The sequence below is a fragment of the Anas acuta genome, chromosome 16 (genome assembly GCF_963932015.1).
Source record: "Anas acuta chromosome 16, bAnaAcu1.1, whole genome shotgun sequence".
Taxonomy (NCBI): domain Eukaryota; kingdom Metazoa; phylum Chordata; class Aves; order Anseriformes; family Anatidae; genus Anas; species Anas acuta.
Window position 1 is genome coordinate 1,695,258 of NC_088994.1, and position 23,594 is coordinate 1,718,851.

The 23,594-nt window shown below is 38.3% G+C and overlaps 1 protein-coding gene and 1 long non-coding RNA gene across 5 annotated transcripts in view; one reads left to right on the forward strand and one right to left on the reverse strand.

Moving 5' to 3' along the window:
• The window catches only part of PREX1 (phosphatidylinositol-3,4,5-trisphosphate dependent Rac exchange factor 1), a 176,386-nt gene extending 159,026 nt beyond the window's left edge, over window positions 1–17,360 (forward strand). For all 4 annotated transcript variants that reach the window (XM_068701013.1, XM_068701012.1, XM_068701011.1 and 1 more), the window contains 14 exons: window positions 359–447; window positions 805–887; window positions 1,508–1,598; window positions 3,357–3,485; window positions 3,938–3,979; window positions 5,759–5,976; window positions 6,819–6,918; window positions 7,558–7,701; window positions 8,363–8,477; window positions 8,930–8,996; window positions 9,730–9,917; window positions 10,573–10,675; window positions 11,228–11,295; window positions 13,701–17,360. In XM_068701013.1, coding sequence (XP_068557114.1) covers window positions 359–447; window positions 805–887; window positions 1,508–1,598; window positions 3,357–3,485; window positions 3,938–3,979; window positions 5,759–5,976; window positions 6,819–6,918; window positions 7,558–7,701; window positions 8,363–8,477; window positions 8,930–8,996; window positions 9,730–9,917; window positions 10,573–10,675; window positions 11,228–11,295; window positions 13,701–13,743 — 1,480 coding nt within the window. In that variant the 3' untranslated portion in view covers window positions 13,744–17,360. The remainder of the gene's footprint in view (window positions 1–358; window positions 448–804; window positions 888–1,507; window positions 1,599–3,356; window positions 3,486–3,937; window positions 3,980–5,758; window positions 5,977–6,818; window positions 6,919–7,557; window positions 7,702–8,362; window positions 8,478–8,929; window positions 8,997–9,729; window positions 9,918–10,572; window positions 10,676–11,227; window positions 11,296–13,700) is intronic.
• The window catches only part of LOC137865713 (uncharacterized), a 185,188-nt gene continuing 167,992 nt past the window's right edge, over window positions 6,399–23,594 (reverse strand). Inside the window, exons 8-9 of the long non-coding RNA XR_011102045.1 lie at window positions 22,864–22,972; window positions 6,399–7,065 (exon numbers count right to left, since the gene is read on the reverse strand). This is a non-coding gene — a long non-coding RNA (uncharacterized lncRNA). The remainder of the gene's footprint in view (window positions 7,066–22,863; window positions 22,973–23,594) is intronic.

Here is a 23,594-nt window from a genome sequence, read left to right on the forward strand (position 1 = left end):
TTCATTGAACTCATAGTTTAATTATTTCTCCCCTACTCTGTGCTCCTAGAAAAAGTTTAATGATGCAGCCCAAATGAGGTCATGGTGGGAAATGTATTTTCATTATTTATAGGATCCAGACAATATTAAGCATTGAGTGGTCACCACAAATGGAGAAAGATATCCTTTTACAATGCCAGCCTGTGAGGCCTTGCTTAATGGTTGTTCTGCAAGCAATTAGGCTTTCTTTTGTGTGCACATAAGAGAATTTGTCATGGGGATTATTGCAGTGTTAATAAAAACAGAATGATGGTATACGTGTATCATAGACTGGGTGTAAGGACAGTTTTTTTTCAATCACCTTTGCTTTTCTTTCCAGTGAATGTAACAGTAACCGTGATTCAGTGTTGTCATACACCAGTGTACGGAGTAATAGCTCTTACCTGGGCAGTGATGAGATGGGATCAGGTGAGTATATGCACAGGTAACATTCCAGACTCCTTAGCAGAGGTGACAAGTTTTTGCTGACTATAAGCACTTGCATGTTTAAATTGCAAATGTGGTTTCATCAGAACAAATCACAAGACTATGAAAAGATAGAGATCTGTTCTTTTTCTAAAGAACCAAAGTAAATTTGGAAGACGGAAGAGCTATTAAACGTTTTTGTTGTGTGAAAAATCCTGAGTATTTTGATCTAAGAATAAGAGAGAAAGCAGCAATCATTTTTTACCCACTCTAGTATGAAGTTGTGCTTGTGTCACCTGTGGTCTCATCACAGATTATGTTGGTAAGACAGTTAAAAGTTTTTCATCTTTCTTTTCTTAGGAGATGAGCTTCCCAGTGATATGAGGATTCCTTTAGACAAACAAGATAAACTTCACGGCTGCCTGGAACACCTTTTTAACCAGGTACATGAAGTATTACACAGCATTGTTTTCTTTTTATCAATGTCAACACAAGAAATTGGAAGTATCTGATTGTTTAATGCAATCATATTCTGAGGGAAAAAAAAACACTATGAAGATTTTGAAGTACAGTGTAAGAAAACACATTGTATGACAGATTGATGAAGAAATTAATCAGCGTTCATGTTGCCTTGAGTTATGTAAGCAAGGTTGAACTGACTTGTATGAAGCATTAGATTAAAGAGAAGAAATCTTTGATGGAGAAGGGAAAAGATGAGCAAAATTCTAATACTTTGCATGATCTTGATGAATCACGTTTACAAATCTCAGGAGAGCCCTCAAAACTTAGCCAACAGATGTCTTTATAGATGTATAGCACCAGAGGAACTTTTTGTATTGTTTTTATCTCATCAGCATGTAGATCATTGTCTGTGCCGAATGTTACATTCAGTGTGGGGCTCTTGAGGTTCAGGGTTATAGAGCCTTAATGCTATTTGTTAATGAAGGGGAAATTACTCCAAAATACAAATAGTGTAATGACTTCAGCATTTTTCCAGAAGAGTTCTGTTCAGATTTTCTTCCACAAGCCATTCTAATGCTGACTGAAAATATTTCTACTGTAGGTTGATGCAATCAATGCACTTCTAAAAGGATCAGCAATAACTAAGGCCTTTGAAGAAACCAAGCACTTTCCAATGGACCACAGTTTGCAAGGTAAAGAAAAAGGTTGAATATATTTAGTAATGCACTTTTCTAAGACTTAAGGGATTAGCATGGATGTACACATGCCATATGGCCACACAGAGTTATTAACTGTGGATCTATCCAGTTTTATGTTATGAGAAGGACTTGGTGATCCTTGTGGGTCCCTTCCAACTTGGGATATTCTGTGACTCTAATGGCAAGTGCCATGTCTGGCCACAGAAATTTTGCATCTTTAAAAGGTCATTTTTACATGAATTCCGACTAAAACAAACAAAACATTTTTCTGTTATATGCTACTGAATCCTTATAGCTCTTTCACAAGTCTCCAGATTCATCCTTTGATGTGAACACAGAAATGTATCTCAAAAGGTACAAGGTAGAGATATGTCAGATATAAGGTAAACTAACACTGAGAAGCTGATGAGGGGCTGTCCCCTGTACATCTGAGGCACCAAAAGTTTCTGCCTGAGTTTGCTTAATTCTGCTTTTCTTCAGAGATGGGTAATAGAGTAAATTCATCCTTGCATGACACTTATTTTGAAAACTGATTCCCATAGAGAGCAAACAAATTATACCCTGTTTTCTTTTCATCAGGGAGTATGATGAGACTTTTGTCTTTATGTTTTTGAGGCCCATGATGTGGTTTCTTCTCTCACTGAAATACACAAGGCTTTAGTTTCTGAACATTTGCTGCATTTCCTTTCCCACTTGAAATGTGAACTGCTTCCTGCTATTCTAATATACTTCAGGTGCTGTAGTCATGGGCTTCCCAACCTTTCACAAACTCTATTTTTAAGTTACAGTGGCAAACTAAAGTAGAGTTTCTTTCTTCTTCTTTTTCTTTTTAGTTTCTATGAAGTTGTTTTACATGAACTCATCTTTACAAACACATTTACACTTACATTGATTATCTGTTAGTCTTTCCACGCACTGTTGGAATAAAATGAGGAAATAACAGACACTCTGTGTTCACTTCCTTCATTTTATTTTGCTTAAATGGAGTTTCATTTATTACAACTAGATTAATTGCACTGGGAGAGTCTTTAGGTTAACTCAAGTTAACTGATAATAGCACGTTCATCACACTAAGGAACAGACAAGCCCTGCTTACGTCTGGAATACCTGGACCAAAGTGTCTCTTCAACAGCTACCATAGATTCCTTTCAGTGACAAATGTAGATTTGAATGCTGTCCCAGTTCTGTTCATGAGCAGTTATTTGGCACTGTGTTTCTGTCTGCTTACACATTTCATTGCCAACAATGGGCTTTTTGGCTTAGCTACATAGCAAAGTCATGAAAAATAGATCCCCTGTTCTGTAATTAAATAATTAGCTGACATCAGGTGAAAGAAAGTAGAATATTTCATAACTTCTCATTAGTATTATGGGATGTGAATGCTGCAGCCAAAAAGCTGATCTGATTCTGCACAGCCCCAAACTTTAGATACAGTATGCAAGCTAGAATATCAAATACGAGTCACAGAAAACAGAAGGTAATTCTGTGCTATGTGAGTAGTACAGACCTCCCTTCAGCGTGCACATCACTCAGGTACACACGTTTTAGTTCACAGTCCTGTAAACAATGCTGGGAGACTGCTGATGATTAGATTATAGGAGTAGTCTTTATTTTTTCCCCATCTGCATTAGATCTACTTAAGAACCTCTTTCATTCACAGTTATTGCTACTGATACTCAAAATATATATATAGCCACTCTCAGCTATATAGCATTTCCTCAATGCCCAACAAACTGCATTTTTTTTTTTAAGAATTTAAGCAGAAGGAAGAAACCACAGTGAGGTGCCGGAATAATATTCAAGCCAGCATTCAAGAAGATCCGTGGAACCTTCCATTGCGCATCAAGAACCTTGTTGAAATCATACAAAAACATGTAGAAGGTCAGTAAATGGGGAAAAGTTTGGTATCAGATAGCCCTGATCTAATCGAGTCTAGCAGTTCCATTTATCATTTTATATTAATTTGTAACAACACTGTACTGGGCTCTAAAGAAGAACAGGGAAAATAGTCCTAAACCTGGTTGAACTGGAAGAGGATAGCCGAATCCGATGTTTACACTCAGTGCAAAGCACTGGGCAGCAGTCACCTCCTCCAGGATTCATCCACACATGCAATTTGTTTCCAATAATTCCTGGTAGTTAATGGAGCATTTAGCTTGTAAAATTCTTTGATTTACACCTTGTTTGATTTTCTGTCATTAAAATATCTGTGAAAGTACTACTATAGTACATAGAAATAACCATGCAGGGGATGAGGACACTGTTAATTAAATATAATCAAATCTACCTTGTCATCGTGTTGATTTGCGCCTTCCTTTTCTTCACTGTTTTAGATGGGAAGAATCAGCTGCTTTTGGCCTTGTTAAAATGCACAGGTAAGGGGTATCATTTTGTTGCAATACATTGTATATACATGGTCCCACCAGAACATTTTGTGAATGCATGTGCATACATCTAAGTAGTATTTCCTTTGCATTTAGCTTTAGTCCTGGCATTTTATGCAAACATTTCTTGTGTTCTGCATCTTTGGCGGACTTTTCATGCATCTGACATCTGTTCTTCAATTTACATTGCTTCAGTTACAGTGTAGGCTGCTGTGTCACCTGGCTTGCCATTGATTTTGCACAAGCACTGTTTTTCTGTCTTCCTTTTTTCTTTTGTACAACCCCCATTCCCAGATGGCTTTTACTGTTTCCTGCTGTGGTGAGAACATGCAGCAAAAATGAGACCTATTGCACAACTGTCTGTGAGACCATGGACACTGACATCTTTCTAAACAGAGCAGGCATGTTAGGGATTTGGGACTGTGTATACTGAAATTACAGCCAGGAGGATACTAAGAACCTAAATGTGCAGGCAGCTCCTAAAACCACTGTGGATAGACACCATTCATCTGTTACCATGCACAAAACGTTGTACTCACAGATCAAGTGACAGGCTGTTCCCAGGAGTGAATGTGCTGTCTTTTTATAATTTAAATATCTGCGTGGTGTATTTTTGTTTGAAAATGAGGTAATAAATAACTGCACTAGGCTGTCATTATTTCACTGTGCCAGCTTGATTCTCATGTTTTCATAGAATGAAAATATTAGATTAGCACGGCTCTAAATCACCTCTGTGCTCCTGCTAGGCCTGGTCCGTGAGTCTGTCAAAACCAGCCTGCAGTGGCAGTCTAGTGTCCATAAAAGCTGCTTGTAATGACAATAGCTATACTGAGTCCATAAGTGTTTACCTATGCCCCATGCCCTCAGTGATTTCACCCGTATCCTCTGGAAAGAATGGAGGAGCAGATGGCACTGAACTGGCTATGCCAGCTTTAGGGCAGCAGGGATTCGCTAGCCTGAGGGCAGTTCTAAGCTCTCTTTACCTTACTTTAGCAGTTCAGTTCGTACTGCTGGAAGGGAGTGGTTGCCCTTCAGCTGAAGATAGGGCCCAGGGCCTAGACTTTATTGGTCAGTCTATTGTGGTCAGTGCTCCATAAAAATAATCCAGATCTTCAAAGCCTCTGAATGATGTCTTCAGCTTCTGTCTCTTGGGAACACTGCAGTGCCTGCTGGAGGAGCCTGGGAAGTAGCTCTTCACTTATTCATGTTCCTCTTTGGCCTACAATCCCCTTAAGTATGACGAGGTTGCTTAGACCAGCATGTGGCTGCCTGACAGCCTGACTGGAAGCAAAGTTAACACGGGAAATTCTCCCAGGAAACATAAACCAGTTGGTACCCTACTGGCAGGCCCAGTTAATGCATTAAGCATATGGGAAGCCCATGAAATACAGATGGATGAGGGGCAGATGAATCTCTAATAGCCCAGGAGAGAAGTAATGACAGAGATCCTCTTTTATGAATTCTCTTGCTTCTGTAAACATAAAAAGAAGGGAATCAGTCCAGATATGGCACTAAGGAGTTACAGCTCTTCCCAGTCAGAAGAATGAGCAAGCAGATGGCAGAGTAAAATAAAGAGTCAAGTGGCCTGGAAAATTTTCAGCAATTTTTTCCCATTGATGCTGTCTTTATCTCTATAGCCAGGGCACGGAGCAAGAAGAGGTTATCTGTTATGTCTGTGCAAAGCTATAGCAGAAGTCAAATGTTATGCACACACATACAATAGCAGTGAGTATTCTCATGACTTTGTGCATCTCTCCTCTTCTCTTGCAGATACTGAGCTACAGCTGAGGCGTGATTCCATCTTCTGCCAATCTCTTGTGGCTGCTATTTGCACCTTCTCAGAGCAGTTACTGGCTGCTCTCAACTATCGATACAACAACAATGGGGAATATGAAGAGAGCAGCAGAGATGCCAGCAGAAAATGGCTGGAACAGATAGCAGCCACTGGTGTTTTACTAAATTACCAGTCTCTGCTCTCCCCCACTGTGGTAAGTTGAAGAGTTGTGACACCCTTGGGTCTGTTCACATTTGTATGTGTGCTGCTCTGCCACTCACAACCCAGCCAGAGCCTTTTGTTCAAGCAGCATGTTGAGGCTCTCATTGCAGCAACTGTGGCTGTCACACTAGAGCACCGTCAGAAGCAAACTGCTTTTATATTTGGAGTGATGTTGCTGCATTTAGTTGCTCAGCTGTTGTTGAAGCATGTGTGGCCTGCCCTCTTCTGGTGAAATCACACATTTCAACAAGTAGGTAAAAGTTCTGAGTATTCAGAGTTCCAAACAAGAAAATCTAGACTTTTGTTCACGTGGTGACTGTTGTTATAGAATAGATGGACTGAAGTGTATCTCTCACACAATTCTGTGGTGCAGTGATCTGAGCCTATGCTAAAGGCACCATGTTGAAGGAGGAGGTCTTTTTTTTTTTTTTTTTTGACTTTGAAAACATCATGTATTGAATGTGTGGAACAACTCTTCTTTCACATTGCACGGAATGTAAGAACATTTATTTCACAGTAACTGATAGGCTCTTCACATTTGTAGATATGGGGTAAAGATTGGAAAAAGAGACATCTTCAAAATTATTCAGTGCTTCAACCTCTCTACTCTCTGTGAATCATATCAAGTGACATCCAAGCGAAGGGTAGCTAAGCTTGTATCACAAAGTTAATGAGCCATCAGTAGTTACCTTGGGGGGGTGGAGTTAGTGGAAAGCTTTGTGTTCTGCTCTAGGTCTCCTGAAGCAAAGCACACCAGTAACAACAATACTGTCCTGCTATTGATTTCCTTCTGGCAGATGGTGACTTATTTGTATCTGGTTCTTTGCCCCACAGAAGGAGGAGCGTACCATGCTGGAAGACATCCAGGTCACTCTGACTGAACTGGACAAAGTTGCCTTCTATTTCAAGCAAATGGATGAAAGTCTCGTAGCAAGTGAGTATTCTCAGTTTCTTTGGAGGTCTTTTATCTTGTTTGTTTTATAGGTTACATTTTCCATAATTATAAATCTAACAGACCACATCAAACCCGGAGAGCACTCAGCAACCTCTCTGAAGCACTGTTGCATTCCCTCAGCTTCCTCTGCAAGCACACAACATAAAAGCAAGGATTTTGATACCATGGGATGCCAGTGGCATGTTCTGGCATTTAGGTCTGTGTCAGTGTACCTGACATGATTTCACATGTAGGGAGATAAGACAGATGATGAACAGTTCCTGACAGATATTTGTAAGTCACCATTCTACAAAAGGTAGAAGGACCGTCCCTCTACAGCTCTTGTGTCCTCTGTCCCACCTTGCCAGATCTCTCCCCATGTTTACTGACTATGAGATGCCATAAAATAAGATGGGAATTGTTAACCACATTTATTGTATTGGCATCAAGCATCATGCTAGCTGCATCTTTTAAGGATAATCTTTCAGAACCTGTTTTCTCTCAGTAAAGGTTCTCCCATATTCATCTAATGGCAGAGATGTGAAATGTCATCAGATTATCTAACAAATTCAGGCAGCAATAGTTTCAGATTTGGCCTGCTGTGGTAATACAGCAAGTGTTTTATCTTTATTTCTGCAGATACTCATGTCTTCTACCACATCGAAGGAAGTCGTCAGTCCTTGAAGGTTATCTTTTATCTTGACAGCTACTACTTCTCCAAACTGCCTTCTCGGTTTCAGAATGGGGGAAGCTTGAAACTACACACGGTGCTATTTACAAAAGGTATCTATAAAAAGCTTTCTTGAGAAAAATAAGCTAACAGATGAGATTAAAAGATCCAAAATAAAGAATGACCATGAAACTCTTAACATAATACAGCTGAAAAAATATAGACATATTTAAGAAGCAGATAGTTGTTTTCTGGGAAGATCTGAGGATTGATGGAGATTAGAATAAAACACAGTCATGAGAACAAGATATGCCTGCTTGGGGCTTTTTAATGCCTTCCTGCAAAGCTTCGTGTCACAAAGACATATAGGGCTATATGGACAGTCTGATCTAGTATGGTATCAAGAGATGTTCCCTGCGTACAAACAAGTCCTTTTAAAAGCATACACCATGGCAGAATTATCTGAGCTGGAAATGAAGGAATATTGACTAGATAGCAAACATTCACACCAAAATATCCATCAAGGGTCTTTGAATGGGCTATAATTATTGTTAGACAGAACTGCTTTCTGTGAATCTCACCTTTATACCACTGCATTCTTATACTAGGACATTCATTAAATTTATGCAGTAACAGAATTAACCTCAACATGATCTAACAGTCACGTGCAGAGCAGTGAGATGATGTAGAGATAAATAAATAAAAAGAAAAATAATAACATTCTACATTTGCATTTACCATAATAATATCTTAGCAAAATGTTTTCTTTTTCAGCTCTGGAGAGTATGGAGGGGCAATTACAACCAGCTGGTTCACCTCTGGAAGAACTTCCCCAGCAAATTAATGGTCTCTCTCTTGAAAAAGTGCAGCAATACTACCGTAAACTCAGGTATTTTACACTTCTCTTTTCCTTTAAAAGACATTGAAAAGAGTGCTCCTTGCTAAAGACATTAAAACTCATGAAAAAGAGATCCCACTCTTGATGATTTCCTGTCCAAATAGGATTCTTGTACAAATGAGGAGATCCTCATTTTGTGAGAAACCTGTTAATTATCTTCCCACAGTTAAGCTTATTCTGAGGTAGTGCACTGTACAGGATGAAATTCCCATCTAATTTGACTTCAGAATTGTGTGCAGGACTAGCATTATGTAAGAAAGGATTTTTGGAGTATTTCAGTACAGATCGTTTAAATTTCTGCAGTCAAAATGCTTCAATAAGAAGGCAGAGCTTGAAGTACAAGACTTCTATCATAGTCTTCTCAGACGTTTTGTACTAGACAGTACACATATACATACTTGAAATTAGAATCACTAACGTAGTCCTTGCTGGCCTTTTTGCAGGACATTTTATCTAGAGAGATCAAACTTGCCCACCGATTCCAATACTACGGCAGTGAAGATTGATCAGGTATTGTAATTTGTTTTATTTCTTCATGAGCCAGTTTTTAAAACCCCAGTCATGGGATACCCATGTGGTAGACCTGTACAAACCGAAACATAATTTTTAAAAAGTTCCTTGCTCTAAAGAAGCGATGTGAATTTCTCTGGAGCATAGCTACAGTTTTTTTGTTTGAAGAAAATGTGGGTAACTAGAGTAAACACAATCCTTAGCTTAGGCATTAGTAAGACTCCATATCGCACTGATTGCCCCTGCTAAATAAGGTTAGGTGTTAGACAGAATTAATTAATTCTTCTCTCCCACAGACATAGAAAAATGAACAAACATTTGGTTTACAAGTTAGGTTTTGTTCACAATTATAGAAGAAAACAACAGGACAATAGTGTTTCCCAGCACCTCATCCAAAGGCAAGCTGACTGAGACAGGTGACATGAATAGTCGCCTGTAAAGCAGTAAGTACTACTGCAGTGAAGACAAATCAGAAACTTTGTAATTGTAATATGCATTGTAAACAAGCTACATGATTTGTGGTAATTGCAAAAAAATGCCCCAAATCTAAGTCATCATTTGTATTTTTCTACTTCTAAAGATCATGTACATTCTAGGTGTCACTGTGCAGCAGTTACTCTTGTGTAGATTTAAGGTCCTGTGCTGAGACACAGGATAAAGAATAGTATATATCTTTATAACTGAAGGAGTAAACGTGCCACTTATGTGTTGATGTTGTTGTTGCTTTGTTTAGCTTATTCGTCCCATTAATGCAATGGATGAGCTTTGCAGGCTGATGAAGTCTTTCATTAATACAAAACCCACCCAGTCAGGATATTCAAGCAGTAACGTATCAGGAGCTGGCCTGCTACCTATATCCTCTGAGCTCTGCTACCGACTTGGAGCCTGTCAGATTACTATGTGTGGCACTGGAATGCAGAGGTGAGATTTAAAAAGCCTACATGTTAATGCTGTGATGAAAATTTTTGTCTTTTCTAGAGATTTGAGCAGTATGTATGATTCTGTTCAAATCAATACAAAGGTAGATGCTAGGTGAATATAATAAGAATCTAAATATACTGCCATCTTTATTTTAGGGTAGGTTGTGAATTTTAATACTTCTGTTGATAGTTAGTTTTGACACGTAATCTTTGTTTCAGTGCATCAACTGATGCAATTCATTAAGTGAGCTCATTTCATGTAACTTTCAGTCAATATTACCTTCAATCACACACTGAAAATGTGTGAAGTTGCTCAGAAATAGCTGTACAATCTTGGTGTGTACAAACACACCACTGTTCTTCAAGTGAGTAAAGAAAAGATCTGCTTGTGAATATCCTTACATGACGTCACATAGAAGAGCAATGGAACATTATCTTGTGGTAATGATTCTGCACAATTGCAGAATCTAAGTGTAAAGAGACTGCAAATGCAGGACTAAGCTTACATTGTAGTTTAGTAACTCAAAAAGTTAAGTTGTAAATATAAAAAAGATAGCTAATGAAATACATACTTAACAGGTAAGTGTCCTGTACGTACCTATATGTACATTTTAAAATACACTCTTTGATTTCCTCTCTCCTGTTCCCATGTTCAGAAGTACACTGAGTGTGTCCCTGGAGCAAGCAGCCATACTGGCTCGAAGTCATGGACTTCTGCCCAAGTGTATTATGCAAGCTACAGATATCATGCGAAAGCAAGTAAGTATTTGGGTATGTGTCTGTGGCAAGCCACCAGTTTAATTCCTGTAATATCATAGCACAAACACCAATTTATTTCCCTATGGCACTATGGCACTGTATTTTGTGCAGTACAAACTCATATAGCCAAACTTCTATTAATGTCTGTACAGCTTTACATCTCTGACACAATGCTTTTGGATGTAGAGCCGTTACAACAATTAAAATATATGCCTTAATGCACATTATTTAAAGTGTGTGCCTTGATGGTTAGAAAGTAGAGACTATCAAGTATGTTTAAGACAATTTCTCTAAATACAAAAAGCAGAAGTCTCAATCAGTGTTAAACTGTAGAAACTCCCTAGTGGTAGACAGCAGTGCTTGTAAAGTGCTTTGGGATTAATTTTATCTTTTAAGTAAACACAGATGACTAATGTATGTACCCAGTGGATTCCAAATCTTCTAGAGGTAGTTAATGGATTCTCAAATAGAAAACATAGTCCCATTATAATATTTTCCCCTAAGGACGAGATGCTTTATCATTGTCAGTACCATAAATTCTGTTTTCTTTAGGGACCAAGGGTTGAAATCTCTGCCAAGAATCTGAAAGTGATGGACCAAATGCCACCATGTGCGCCCCGGTAAGTTATTATGTATTATGCATGTTATCTGAGTGCTTGTTTTATGTTCCTGTATTAGTTGTGGAGCTCCTATTCTAACCAAAGATCTAGCAATAGCAGAAAAAAAAAAGTTCTTTCTCATTGTACTAAAGTGTGCTCTGTAGCTTAACAAGCTTTGTCTGTTATAACTGGCAGATCATTAACTTCAAAGGTTTCTGCATTTTCTAAATAAAGTATCACTGAACAGAGATAAGGGTCTTTTTTGGACCATTGCTATGAGTTGGAAAAGCTAGCAATTGACAGCCATCTGTGGAATGCTGAGAAAAACAATCCTGACTGGTAAATCTGACTGTAGATATGCAAACATAATTCATAAGCTAGTACTTTGGCTGCAGTCCTATTGTGTGCTTAGAATATCTTGACTGTATTTATGGCAGAGAACCATCTAGGTTGGAAAAGACTTTCAAGATCATCAGAAGTCCAACCTGATCTACTGAGTCCCATTACTAAAACCACATCCCTTAATGCTATGTTCAGATGTCTCTTGAAGGCTTCCAGGGATGGGGACTCCAGCACTTCCCTGGGTAGCCAACCATACAGTAATGCAGCTCTAAGAAAGACCCTGATTGCCCAGGGTTATGTATGCTGCTTTTGTCTAGAAGACGATTTTGGAAAGCACTATACATATGTAATCCTCCTGCACCTAATGGGAGCTAGAGATGTTCAGCACCTCTCTTTACAGGATACTTTCTAAGAGCATCTTTATTTTTAAGAGAAGTATCTTTTTGGCCTATTTGCTCCAAATGCATTATGTTGGAGAGAAGAGATATTAATAAAGTGTACCGCAGCATTTGCACACAATGGTCATAACAAATCCCCATGATTTAGATTAATATTTGCACAGAATCAGTTTGTACAAATATCAGAGTAACTTGTGCCTCTACTCTTGTTAATAGCATTGTTTACACGAAGCAAGCAAAACAGTTCCATTCCAGCATGCACGAATTGGCATCGGAAAAGATCTAGTAAAGTCTTTGCCATCCCTTCAGACAGAGCTATCTGCCCCTCAAAATGTTTATAGGAAATTACTTTAGAGACTGTCATGGTGCTTACTGTAGCAGTCTGCCTTTGGTTTATTTTTTCAGAGACCTTAAAGGGAAACACATTGGGCATTTACAACCTTATCCTTCTGTTGGGTTGTAATTGTTATTTCAAAAAGGAATAAAACAGTAGTCTGGGTTGGCTCTTCTACCATGTTGCCAGTGTCACACATCAGCATTCTATCAGCATGCTTATTTTGCCTTGTCAATGACCTACATGACTTAGATTCCATTTTTATGACTGTAACAACATGCTATGTTTAAAAATTAACAGTTTTACAAAGAAAAATGAGACAATTCTCTGTTTTGGCATACACACTACATTACAATGACAAATTCCAGGATTATTTGCTTGCATATCAAGCAAATACACGTACCTTAAAGGAGGCTGTAGCGAGGTGGGGGTTGGCCTGTTCTCCCACGTGCCTGGTGACAGGACGAGGGGGAATGGGCTAAAGTTGTGCCAGGGGAGTTTTAGGTTGGATGTTAGGAAGAACTTCTTTACCGAAAGGGTTGTTAGACACTGGAACAGGCTGCCCAGGGAGGTGGTGGAGTCACCATCCCTGGAAGTCTTTAAAAGACGTTTAGATGTAGAACTTAGGGATATGGTTTAGTGGGGACTGTTAGTGTTAGGTCAGAGGTTGGACTCGATGATCATGAGGTCTCTTTCAACCTAGAAATTCTGTGGTTCTGTGATTCTGTGATTATTTCAGGGCAATAAAGCTTAAATACGTATGTTCCTACTGGGTTCTATCATCTGTGAAGGATAAGTCTGCAATTACCCCTTTTATTTGAAATAAAACCGAGCAAAGTTAAAGGAAGATCTGGTGAATTAACTTCAATTCTCAGTATCATCTTTCAAGATTTGTCAAACTCTATAGTAGTAGTCTTGAAAGGGAAATTATAAAAGACCTGTTACCTTGATTTTATTCAAATATAATGTAGAAAATACTACCACAACCATATGAATCAAGATGCACTTAGGTTTAACCATCGTCCCCCATTATACCCCAACTGGTTTAAAAGAAAAGAAATAGAAAAAGAAAGGGAGTGCTGAAGACCTGAATTGGGCCAAAGTTAAAAAGGAGTGATGGAATGTCTCAAATAGTACTTAAACAATGATGGTAAATAATGTAGTTAATAAATCACTAGTAACACTTTTATATTTGCAATTATGAAGAATAAGACTAGTAGAATTCTTGATATTGGATTACTTATAAAGCTTGCAGAATGGTAAAGGAAAAGCTAACTCTTGTATACTATGCCAGTAACTTTGTGTTATCAGTCTTATGACATTTAATAACGTACTATTAATCTGCCTTAAAGACTCTACAGGTTGTGCCAGCCACCTACAGATGGGGATTTATAAAAGTAAGAGAGGCACCTGCGTTGTGGCATCATTCAAACATTCAACAACAAGCAGCCCTGTCTGAGGACTCACGCTAACTAACACTGACGGCGCTGAAACGAGAGAAGAGATGGTGCTCTGATGTAGTCGGAGGTGAACGTGCTGGATCCAGGCACCAAGAATCTGTCTTTGAACTCCTGCAGCACATACAGGGATTCTTGTATGGCTTTGACTTCTCGAAGAAATTCTTGAAACAAAGACCACAGAACTAAAAGGGATGTTACTGCCATTTGCTAGATGCCTGGAAAAATGATAATTACGCATCAAGAAAGCGCAGTTTTACTGATGACTTGTTTGTGCTGCCACCTAAAAGTTGTGGACTTAAAGGTATGGATTGGTTAAGAAAATCCAGAAAGACACCTCTCTCTCTCCCTGTACTGTATCTGGCATCCATTTAATTGCCAGCCTCATTTTGGTCAGTGGCCTTGAGCAGTAGCTTCACAAACACCACTTTTTAATGTACTGACCTGCACTTTGGAACAACAAATAGCACAATCTATGGTTTATTGAGATACGAACAGAAAGAATTTCTTCTGGAGTCATTTTCCACTTCAGCCAAGTGAGAACCAATCTATGCTGCAGAGTATACATTCCATAATACTTCTCACCATTACTTCATGTTACTTACTGTAGCTTTCAGGTTTTGGATTAACTCTTTTTACTAATGCCCTATTATGTGCTCTGGAAATACAGTGGTATATAAGGGGAGAGATTGGAGTGAAAGATTTTAAAGGAAACTTTACAAAGGAAAAATACAGTCTTATAATCTGATTATTTGAACAGATGTAGTTTTTAAAACCAGTCAGAAGAACTATACTTATTTATGTGGAGCAGAATATGTGTTTTGGATCATGTTATTATATATACAAGATTTAAATAAAAATTATATTGTTTAAAATGGGACCAATATGCTGGCAATTAAACAGCTACTCCCAGTTTACTGAAAAGAAGTCTACATTATTTAAAATCTTTCAATATTTAAGTAGTCTTTAATACAGTTATTAAGATGTATTAGGGATGCTTTTAAGTTAAAAGAAAAAAAAGGAATCATGTATATAATGTACTTTATTTTTTCTTGTTTGAAAAATTGTTCTTCATTCTGTCAGTGTTATCCTAAGCACAGTATTTTTTTCCAAATTACTGGCTGAAACTAATTGAAACATGTCAGCAGTCTCAGGACAGAAATAGTGTTCTTTTGGAGTGCCTTAATATGACCACCCATCCCTAACAAATTTCAATTGTAGCAGGTGTCAGTGGGCAGGTGTATAAGATATTTACCATTCCTCTGTTTCTCCACAGTCTCATTTAAAACAGTTCATTGTTAGCAGATCCAGAAGCGCTTTACAGTGATGTGTATTCTACAAGACTAAAGGTGTTTTTGTTTTTTTTTTAATTATTCTTATTATTTCTGAAGTTGTTTGTGTTTTAGCTGCGTTACTTTTATTAACATCCCAACCAATTCAAACCTTAAATTAAAATCAGACCCTTTCAATTTGGATATGAAGGTCTTTTAATTTTTTAATTTACACATCAGCACAAAACAGCTTATGACAAGTTTGGGGATGCAGCTTGTTCTGAACCTTGTTTCTGATTCTTTAAAGTATTTTCTTTGTGACTCACAGACTGAAATCATTTTGGGGAAGGAACATTTTTAATTATTTCCTCTGACTTACGGTAACGTGTTGCAGGGAACTAGGGCAACCCATCATTAGCCAGCTGTCAGATACAGGGGTTTGTTACTAGAGTAACCATTTTGTACTGCAGTAACATGAGCAGAGCATTATTTCAATGCACTTTCTCATTTTTTGGTCAATTTTGCAAGTTATTCTCGGCCTTTGCTGTTTGAAGAAGAAATGGATGTTTCTCTACTGAATTCTCAACTTAAAATTTACCTAATATGGTCAAAATAAGGACTGTAGGAACACCTAAAAGCAAAAAGAACACATATACCAAGATCCTCGCTTTGTCTACATCAGCTCTGTTCAGTGGAACTGCAGCAATCTGTACAGCCTGGTGAGGATCCTTGCCCACATTTGTGTAGTCATTGTAGACATTAAAGATGCATAGAAGAGCATCTAAGGGCATTTACACTGTGTACTGTTTTACATTGAAATGTACATGTTATTCTTATTGAAAACATGATAGAAGTATTTTTATTATTAAAAGTTGATGTATATTATAAGGAAAGAAGATATGATCTTATTTTTCTGTTATACTCTTGATTTTCTTAGTGTTTAAGTTCTATTTAACATTTTAAGTTCGATCTGATATTTCTATTGAGCAGTGAGAAGTTCAAACTGTAAGGGAAAAGTAGTTTTTGATACCAGCTGCGGTGGGTTAACATCCCAGCCAGACCCAGTACACCAGCTCAAGCTGGCAGCATGGTGCTAAACACTTCCTGTTTGTGCAGTGCAGCTACAGATGCGGTTTTACTGCAGACTTCATATTAAAGTAGAAAAGAAAAACTGTTTTGATGCTACAAAATTGCTATGTTGGAATCCAGGGCTGCAAAAAACAGATTGAAATAGGAAAAAGACAAAAAGCAGTCAATGCACAAATGAACCTGCGAGTTAAAAGAGTGGATTAGGTCTGCAGAATTTCCACGGCTAAAAGCAAAATAAGAATCAGGCCTACCACAACCTAGCAAGTGGGGATTTCATAGAGCTGACGTGTCTGATACATTGCCATGTGGAAAACTTAGTTGAGATGGAGAAAATGGAAACTAGCAGCATGAGTATGAGGTGTATAAGCAGCTGGCTAAAGGAGAGAAGGAAACACTGAAAAGAAAGTGGGAGTTGGATGGGGGTTGCAAGTGGAATTTCTTATGTGTCAGTTTTGTAACTGAATAGATTTAACATATTCATTAATCACCAAAGCAGATATGCTACCAGACTGGGTTTGATGTGGCACTAAGCTAGAGAAGATTCAGGACACACACAAAGATAGCCCTGGAAGACAAGCAATTGACTGGGATGAAATTATATAGTCCAAATACTAGCACATGCAGTTGAAGATTAAACAAAGTATTTTGCTGTATTTCTTGTTAACTGAAAATAAAAAGACCTTGGTTATAGAGATTGTCAGATGATGACTTAGATTCAATACAATTATCATAAAAGCTCAGCCTGCACCAGGAGACAGGTTTCCAGTTGAGAAGTATTCAAGACACTGTGTAAAGGCCTGCTGGGCTCCTAGCTGGACAGCCATGTACAGTTGTAGTCACCAAATAATTGAGATGGTGACTACTGAATGGTGAATTGAATGGCTAGATGTTGAGAAAAGACACTAAAATGGTATCGGTAAAGTGGATACAATTCTGCAATTAAGAGTAGAAGAGCTTGATTTCCTTAGCCTGAGGTACTGTACATCGACTGTCTTTAGAAGAAGGCATTGTAAGAAAAGTAAAGGCAGTTCAGTCTAAACCTAAACACTGCCAAAGAGATAAAAAGGAATACAAGCAATTGGGGATAAATATTAGCTGAGAACTGTTTTGAACCTTAGAAAACTTTTCCAATCAGAATCTGAAAAAAAAAAAAAAAAAAAAAAAAGGCAAACAAAAAGCTAACAACAAAACAAAACCCCAGCACTTTTACAAAGGTGCTCATAAAACTTAGAAAAACCTGTAAGCAGCAGTGTTTAGAGTAACAGGAGAGCCTCTCTGGGTGGGTCAGGAAAGGCTGTGTGCTCTGTATGTGTCTGTGACAGGAGCCAGAAACAGGCCCTGCTCTGCCCTGTTTTGTCTATAGCATTTGCAAAGCAGAAAGTTCAAGTCTAGGCCTAGCAGTCTTTGAGCATTAGACATTTTCAAATGCCAGTACTTATTTGCAGACTGAACTAGAAGGATTTTTAGATGAGAAACCACAGATTCGGACAGATGTCTCAACAAGTCCTTTCAGAATAGAAATATTGAAAAGAAAAATTCACCTGGGCTCTGGCAGATCCTTTTGCCTCTATCACATTTTCTTATCAGTAAGTGGTGCTAAAAGCTCACTGCTCTGCTATTTGGGAATATTTTCAGTGCTAATTATTTCATGGGTCTGAAGTGATTTAGGATATAAAACACTAAGTGAAAACAACAAGAATTTCAATGTAAAAATAATTTGAAACGCTTCTGGCTCTGTAACAGTGCACACAGTACAATCTGTCATACTGCTTGGCATTACGAGTGTCTGGCACAGCTGCTAAGCTGGTCATTGGTCAATGGCAAAAGGGGAAAAAAAAAAAAGAACAACAAAAACTTAACAAACAGCTCGTGAAGCTATCTTATTCACAAAAGCATAGTGCATAGGCTTACTGATAAGGTATCAGAGATTAATCAAATTATCCAGTACAATTTGTATATAAAACTACTAAGTATAGCGTAGACCTACAATGTTAGAATACGAGGTTCAAAGTAAGACAAACCTGCAGAAGTTAAACAGGGAAGAAACAGCACGCTTTTTCTGCTCTGTACGTAGTGCGGGAGCCCCGGCTTTGATTAGCACTGAGAAACCATTGTCATGCCACTGGGCTCTGAGCTGTCTCTGTATGCAGAAATCATTTTTGTTTTCTATTAAATACCATACATGTTAAATACCATACAGCAGGTTTGATGGTACTGTCACAACATCACTCCGCTTCATCACTGAAGGAGTGTTTCTACTTAATATAAACAGAAGACCTTCTTGTGCCCTTAAACCATGGCTTTCTGAGGTCTCTGTCTCACTGTTCCCAACTAACTTCCTTTGCTGTAACAAGCAATTCACTTTTCCTTCCTGCTTCAGTTTGGGGAGGGAAATTTTCTTACCACTGTACTGTGAAGAGTCAAAGGAGAAAAACTGTAACCTGTTTTCAAAACTGGGAGTTGTAAGCTGTTTTGAAAACATGGAGTGCTTTACATATATAATATAGTTCTAGTGACTTTAAAAAGAGGAAGATGGATAGAAAAATAGGATAAACATCACAAAGACACATAAAGAAACCTCTGCATTTAATTCCCGTAGGTATATTATTTGACAGCACTTGGTTAGAGGTAAAACAACTGAGCATATTTGTCATTCTGCTCCATTTCAGGAATCAGAAGTACCATATATTTATACACACCATCAGGGAACCTACTTTACCGTACCTGTTTTCCTTTAGGACAAAAAAAAACACATTTACGTATGAAGTTTCTTCAGGCTCCTTATCAGTAGCTGTTACTATCTTTGATTTGATGAATATCAGAATTCAGAACATAAGTGAATGGTAAATCAATAATCTTTTTAAAATATGGTCTTGGCAATAGGCTATTTATTTTGGATTTCCATATAGTCCCTGTTAAGCCCATTTCTTCTATCGCAGTTTGGCACACATATAATACTGTTTATTCCAGGTCCTACTAATTGTCAATGTTTCTGTATACTGTGAGAATCAGGCTCTGATTCTCTGTTGCAATCAATCAAGTGTACCAGAAGAAAAATTTGTTAGTACCTGTACCACCATTGGTTACTCCTTTTTATTCTCAAGGCCACCCTTCAGTGCTGATTTAAAGACAAAAGACATCAATTACCTTAGAACAACAGGTTTGGTTTTCAGAGTTTTCACGGCCATGTCTAGATGAGATAAGACCACAAGATGAAAATCGCTGCACTAGTACAGTAAGTATAGAATACATAACTCATTGCAGAGGACAGAGGACTTTTGAAAGGCTTTTATTTTTAGTCTTGTTACAAAGGGTAGCAATGGCCACACTACTCTGACCATAGGTTAGACCAAATTTAAAAGGCTTTTGAAAGATAACTGATGATCAGCTACAGGAACAAGACTGATAAAACATTACTGCATCTACAGCTCATTTTGCACCTAAGATCAATTACCTCATCTGGGCAGGGGGGAAATGCTGAAGTGACACAAGTTGTACAGTATGTTTTTGCATAAACCAGACCTTTACATGGCTTTAGGAAAAATGTTCTGAGATGATATTTTTATATCAGTTCATTGGACTGGCATTTTCAAATGTTTTGTAAAAAGAAAAAAATGTACAGAATATTTGAGAGTTTTTTTCCAGTTATGTTTGAGGGATTCTAGTATACTAATAGAGTGTTATATTTTTCTTCATGTTCTGTATTTTTAACTAAGCATGTGTATCCTGCATTAAGAAAAAAGTCTTAATATAATTTGTTCAACTTTTTGTGTTGTATTGTCTAGTCCATGCTGTCATTTTGGTATTACTCCTGTGTGTGTGTTTGGTATACTGTATGCTCTGTGTCTGTCAGAGTTGAATTCAAGTCACTCAGAGAACACTGCCCAGATGGTCATAATGATGGGTCTTCTATCAGACAGGATTCAGAGCACTCCTCTTGGGTTTGGATGGTTGAAAGATACCTGAATGAGGAACATTAATGTTGGGTTTTTAAAATTACTCGGGCTATTGCTTGTTTAAGCAGAAACCATTGGACTTCATGAAGAGTGAGAAAGTAAATGGAAAACTGTATTTGAAGGTCAAGTCCATTTTGTTTTGTGGGATGTGGAACAATTAAAAGAGCTCTTTCCTACTGTCTGCAAACTGTATTCTGTCTTTATAGGTCACAGACTAAGGAACTAGATCTCTTTCCCTTCCTCTGCAAAAAGAAAGGCAAAAACTAGAGCCAGAACAATGCATTGCTGCCTTTTATTCCCACAACAGAGCATCTAAAACTTTCTTTGACCCTGAAACCAAGAAAGATCCTGAGTCTTCCCTCAGAGCACTGAACTCAGACTTATATGTTCTGATACTTACTCAGAATATCAAAATGGGGGACAACATTTACTATTTTCCATGGTGTATGTACTGCATCAAATGCCTGGCAATCCATCAGTTTGCACGAGGAAGTTCTGGACAGCCAGCCAGCCTCACCACATCACCTTATTCTACCCCTAAATGCCTCTGATACACTTAGCTTGCCAGTGCTCTCAGCTATCTCTGGCATGGGAACTCTTGCCATTTTCTTGTCTATCTAGGGGCTTGCATTTAGGCAGAGATCCTGTTTTCTAAAAGAACTTACTGCAGACACAAAGTCTGCACACCTGAAAGCATTCAACAGGTTTTCCAAGAAAGAAGAGAGTAACATAAGAGTTAAATCCTTTCAGTGGTGCCTCTGATCAAGATACAGTGACTTGGGCTTCCTTTTGTTCCTAGTAATAAAGAGAAACATTGTCAGAGCCAGATTCAAGAAGAGTTTTGTTTGGGGCTTCCTTTGCCCTAAAAAAGAACATCTGTTTTGTCTCATTATTGCATGGTGAGCTAAGTTAGGTTTTGGTTCTTACACAAAATTACACTGGTGAATTCTCTACATCCTCCAAGTCTAGTATCCTGCACATTACAAAGCAAGAACAAGCTTCTAGTTTTTTCCATTGGTTTTAACGATGGTTTGACTTCCATTGCACTTGCAGGGAAATTAAAGGTGTGCTGCTGGTTCAGCAACTCCTGGCCTAGAGACACGTTTCAGCTTTACAGCAGTTGAATATGACACGGGGACAGAAACCAAAGAAAAACAAACTAAGTCAATGTGCCATAGATAGAAGCAATATATAATGAGTTGCTGTCCAAGCAGTATTTTATATTACAGAAAATGACAGCTGTCAAAGAATGAGGAAGTTGGTGCACATCTGTTCTCTGTCACTAACAAGTGTGGTCACTCCTCAAGTTTTGAGAGAGAGTTTTTCTGCTTCAGAGGCTATTTTTATAGAAAGAGCCTACATAGTAAGAAAAGGAAAATTAAAGTAAGTGGGCACTAGGAATTCAAATTAAGGAACAGAGAACTAAACTAGTAAACTTTCTTTCTGAGGGTAATACAGATCATGAAAGGTGCAGATCTCACAGATCTACATTAAGATTCTTAGTCCAACGTTCATCAATCTAAGAGCCCTCTCCGTCTTCATCTACATTTTCTACTTAATCAGCATCATTTTTAAAAAAGTTCCTTTTCTCTTCCCCGGTGAATTTGACCAGCTTGCTTTCTCATTTGATCCCAGTTACCTGGGCAATCAGCTGGTCATTGACAAAGGAATAAGCTGCTTGCTCACTGGAGGTGAACTAAAATGTCTGAGTTTTTTCATGTTACAGTTCAGAAGTGAGGGGCAAAGACTGTGACTGTGCCAGTTCTTTGCCTTGGAATCCTAATAGCATTTCGCTAGCCTGGGTTCATAAGTTGTCTTGAACAAAGAACAAATACCACCAGGGAAGCTTAAATATGAGAGCTTGTACTTGTAGTACCTTGTACTAGTAGTACCAGTACTAGCCACACCTATGACTTGCACTGAAGTGATGTGAAGAAGTCTGCCTTCTTAGATCAACAGGACAAAAGAGTAAATAACCCCAGTTCAGAGCAATTGGAACAATTTCTAGAACGTCTTTGACAACCCTTTTTCCTTGTACAGCTACGTGTTACAGCAGTTCATCCAGGGGCATGCTGCTGCTGCTGAGCTTGCCAAAGAAACAGTGCTGAAGGCCTGCTGAGAAGCTGTGCTGTGCTTGCTGTCTGCCCCAGCTCTGCAGCTGCTGTGACAGCAGCAGGGAGGCAGCTGCAGCCCACCCAGGCCAGGAGCAGGGCACCCCTGAGACCATTTGTTTCCAAACTTCCACTGTAGGCAGAACCAGATTTTACATCTGCCAGGGACTGCCCACCTCCTGTGGGTACAAGTATACAGGAGGAAATTTTGGAAGGAAGACACAATGCTTGTCTGTGCCCGGTCTCCACCTGTACACTGTATTACGCTAGGCAGTTTTTTTGCTACAGATGACATATGGCCTTAATCTTCAGTGTTTTTCTTTCTGTTAAGTCTGACAATTTAACTAATGCATCATGGTTTTCTTGTTTAAACTGCAGATGACAGTTACTCCAGGAACATGGCTCATCCCCTACATCACTACATTCAATAAAATTGTTTTTTTCTATTTCAGGTCATTACACATATACAGAGAAAGGTGATGTGTGGACAATGGGTTTGCTGCACTGAGTATCTCAGGTTCTATTTGCAGTTATGTTCTCCTTATTCTGAGGTTTGGTGAATGGCTGACAGCACCTTAAGTCAGCACAAAATAATACCTTCTATATAGAACAAAAAGAGAAAAAAAGTTACCTTTTTTCTGGTTTTCGTTCAGAGTTGAAATGATAACTTGTCAAAACTGTAGTCCTGTTGATTTTCAACAGCAGAAGCAGTGTCCAGTTCTTTGATTAAGATGAGTTCTCTGAGCAGAAAAAGCATGAGAAGGATGATACTGCTAAGTGTAAAAAATGTAAGCTGAACATCAGGAAACATTCTCAAAAGTAAGCTTGATAAAATGTTGGTCAAATCCCTTATGAGGAGTTGTTCTGATCATTTGGAACTTACAAAGCATATAATTTGAGTGAGCAAAAATGAGCTACTGAATTAGCTGTAGAAAAGAGCAGTGAAACCTATAGGTTGTACTGTTTAGTGCATTAGACAACAATTACACTAGTCCCCATGGGGCTTAAAATCTACTGTAAGAAAAATTACTGCCATATTAATGTATTTTTTCTTAATTTATCAGATAGGGCCACATAGATATTAGGCTAAACTCTTTACAGTTACATATCAAAAAGGTAATCCTTTCCCAAAGGAATGAATAATCCAAAAGCTTAACCAGCAATTCTTTTGGAGGGTGTTGCAGTCACTTCTTAACAGAGGAGGTTAGGTAGGCAAACAGAAAACCCAACCACCACTAACAAAAAAAAGCAGTCCTACAGAAGCAAGGCTACACCTTCCAGGATGAACTCCTGAATGAACTGCTTACATTATATATCCATTTCCAACTTGAGTGGAAGTGAAGCTTTATCAAACACCTGATT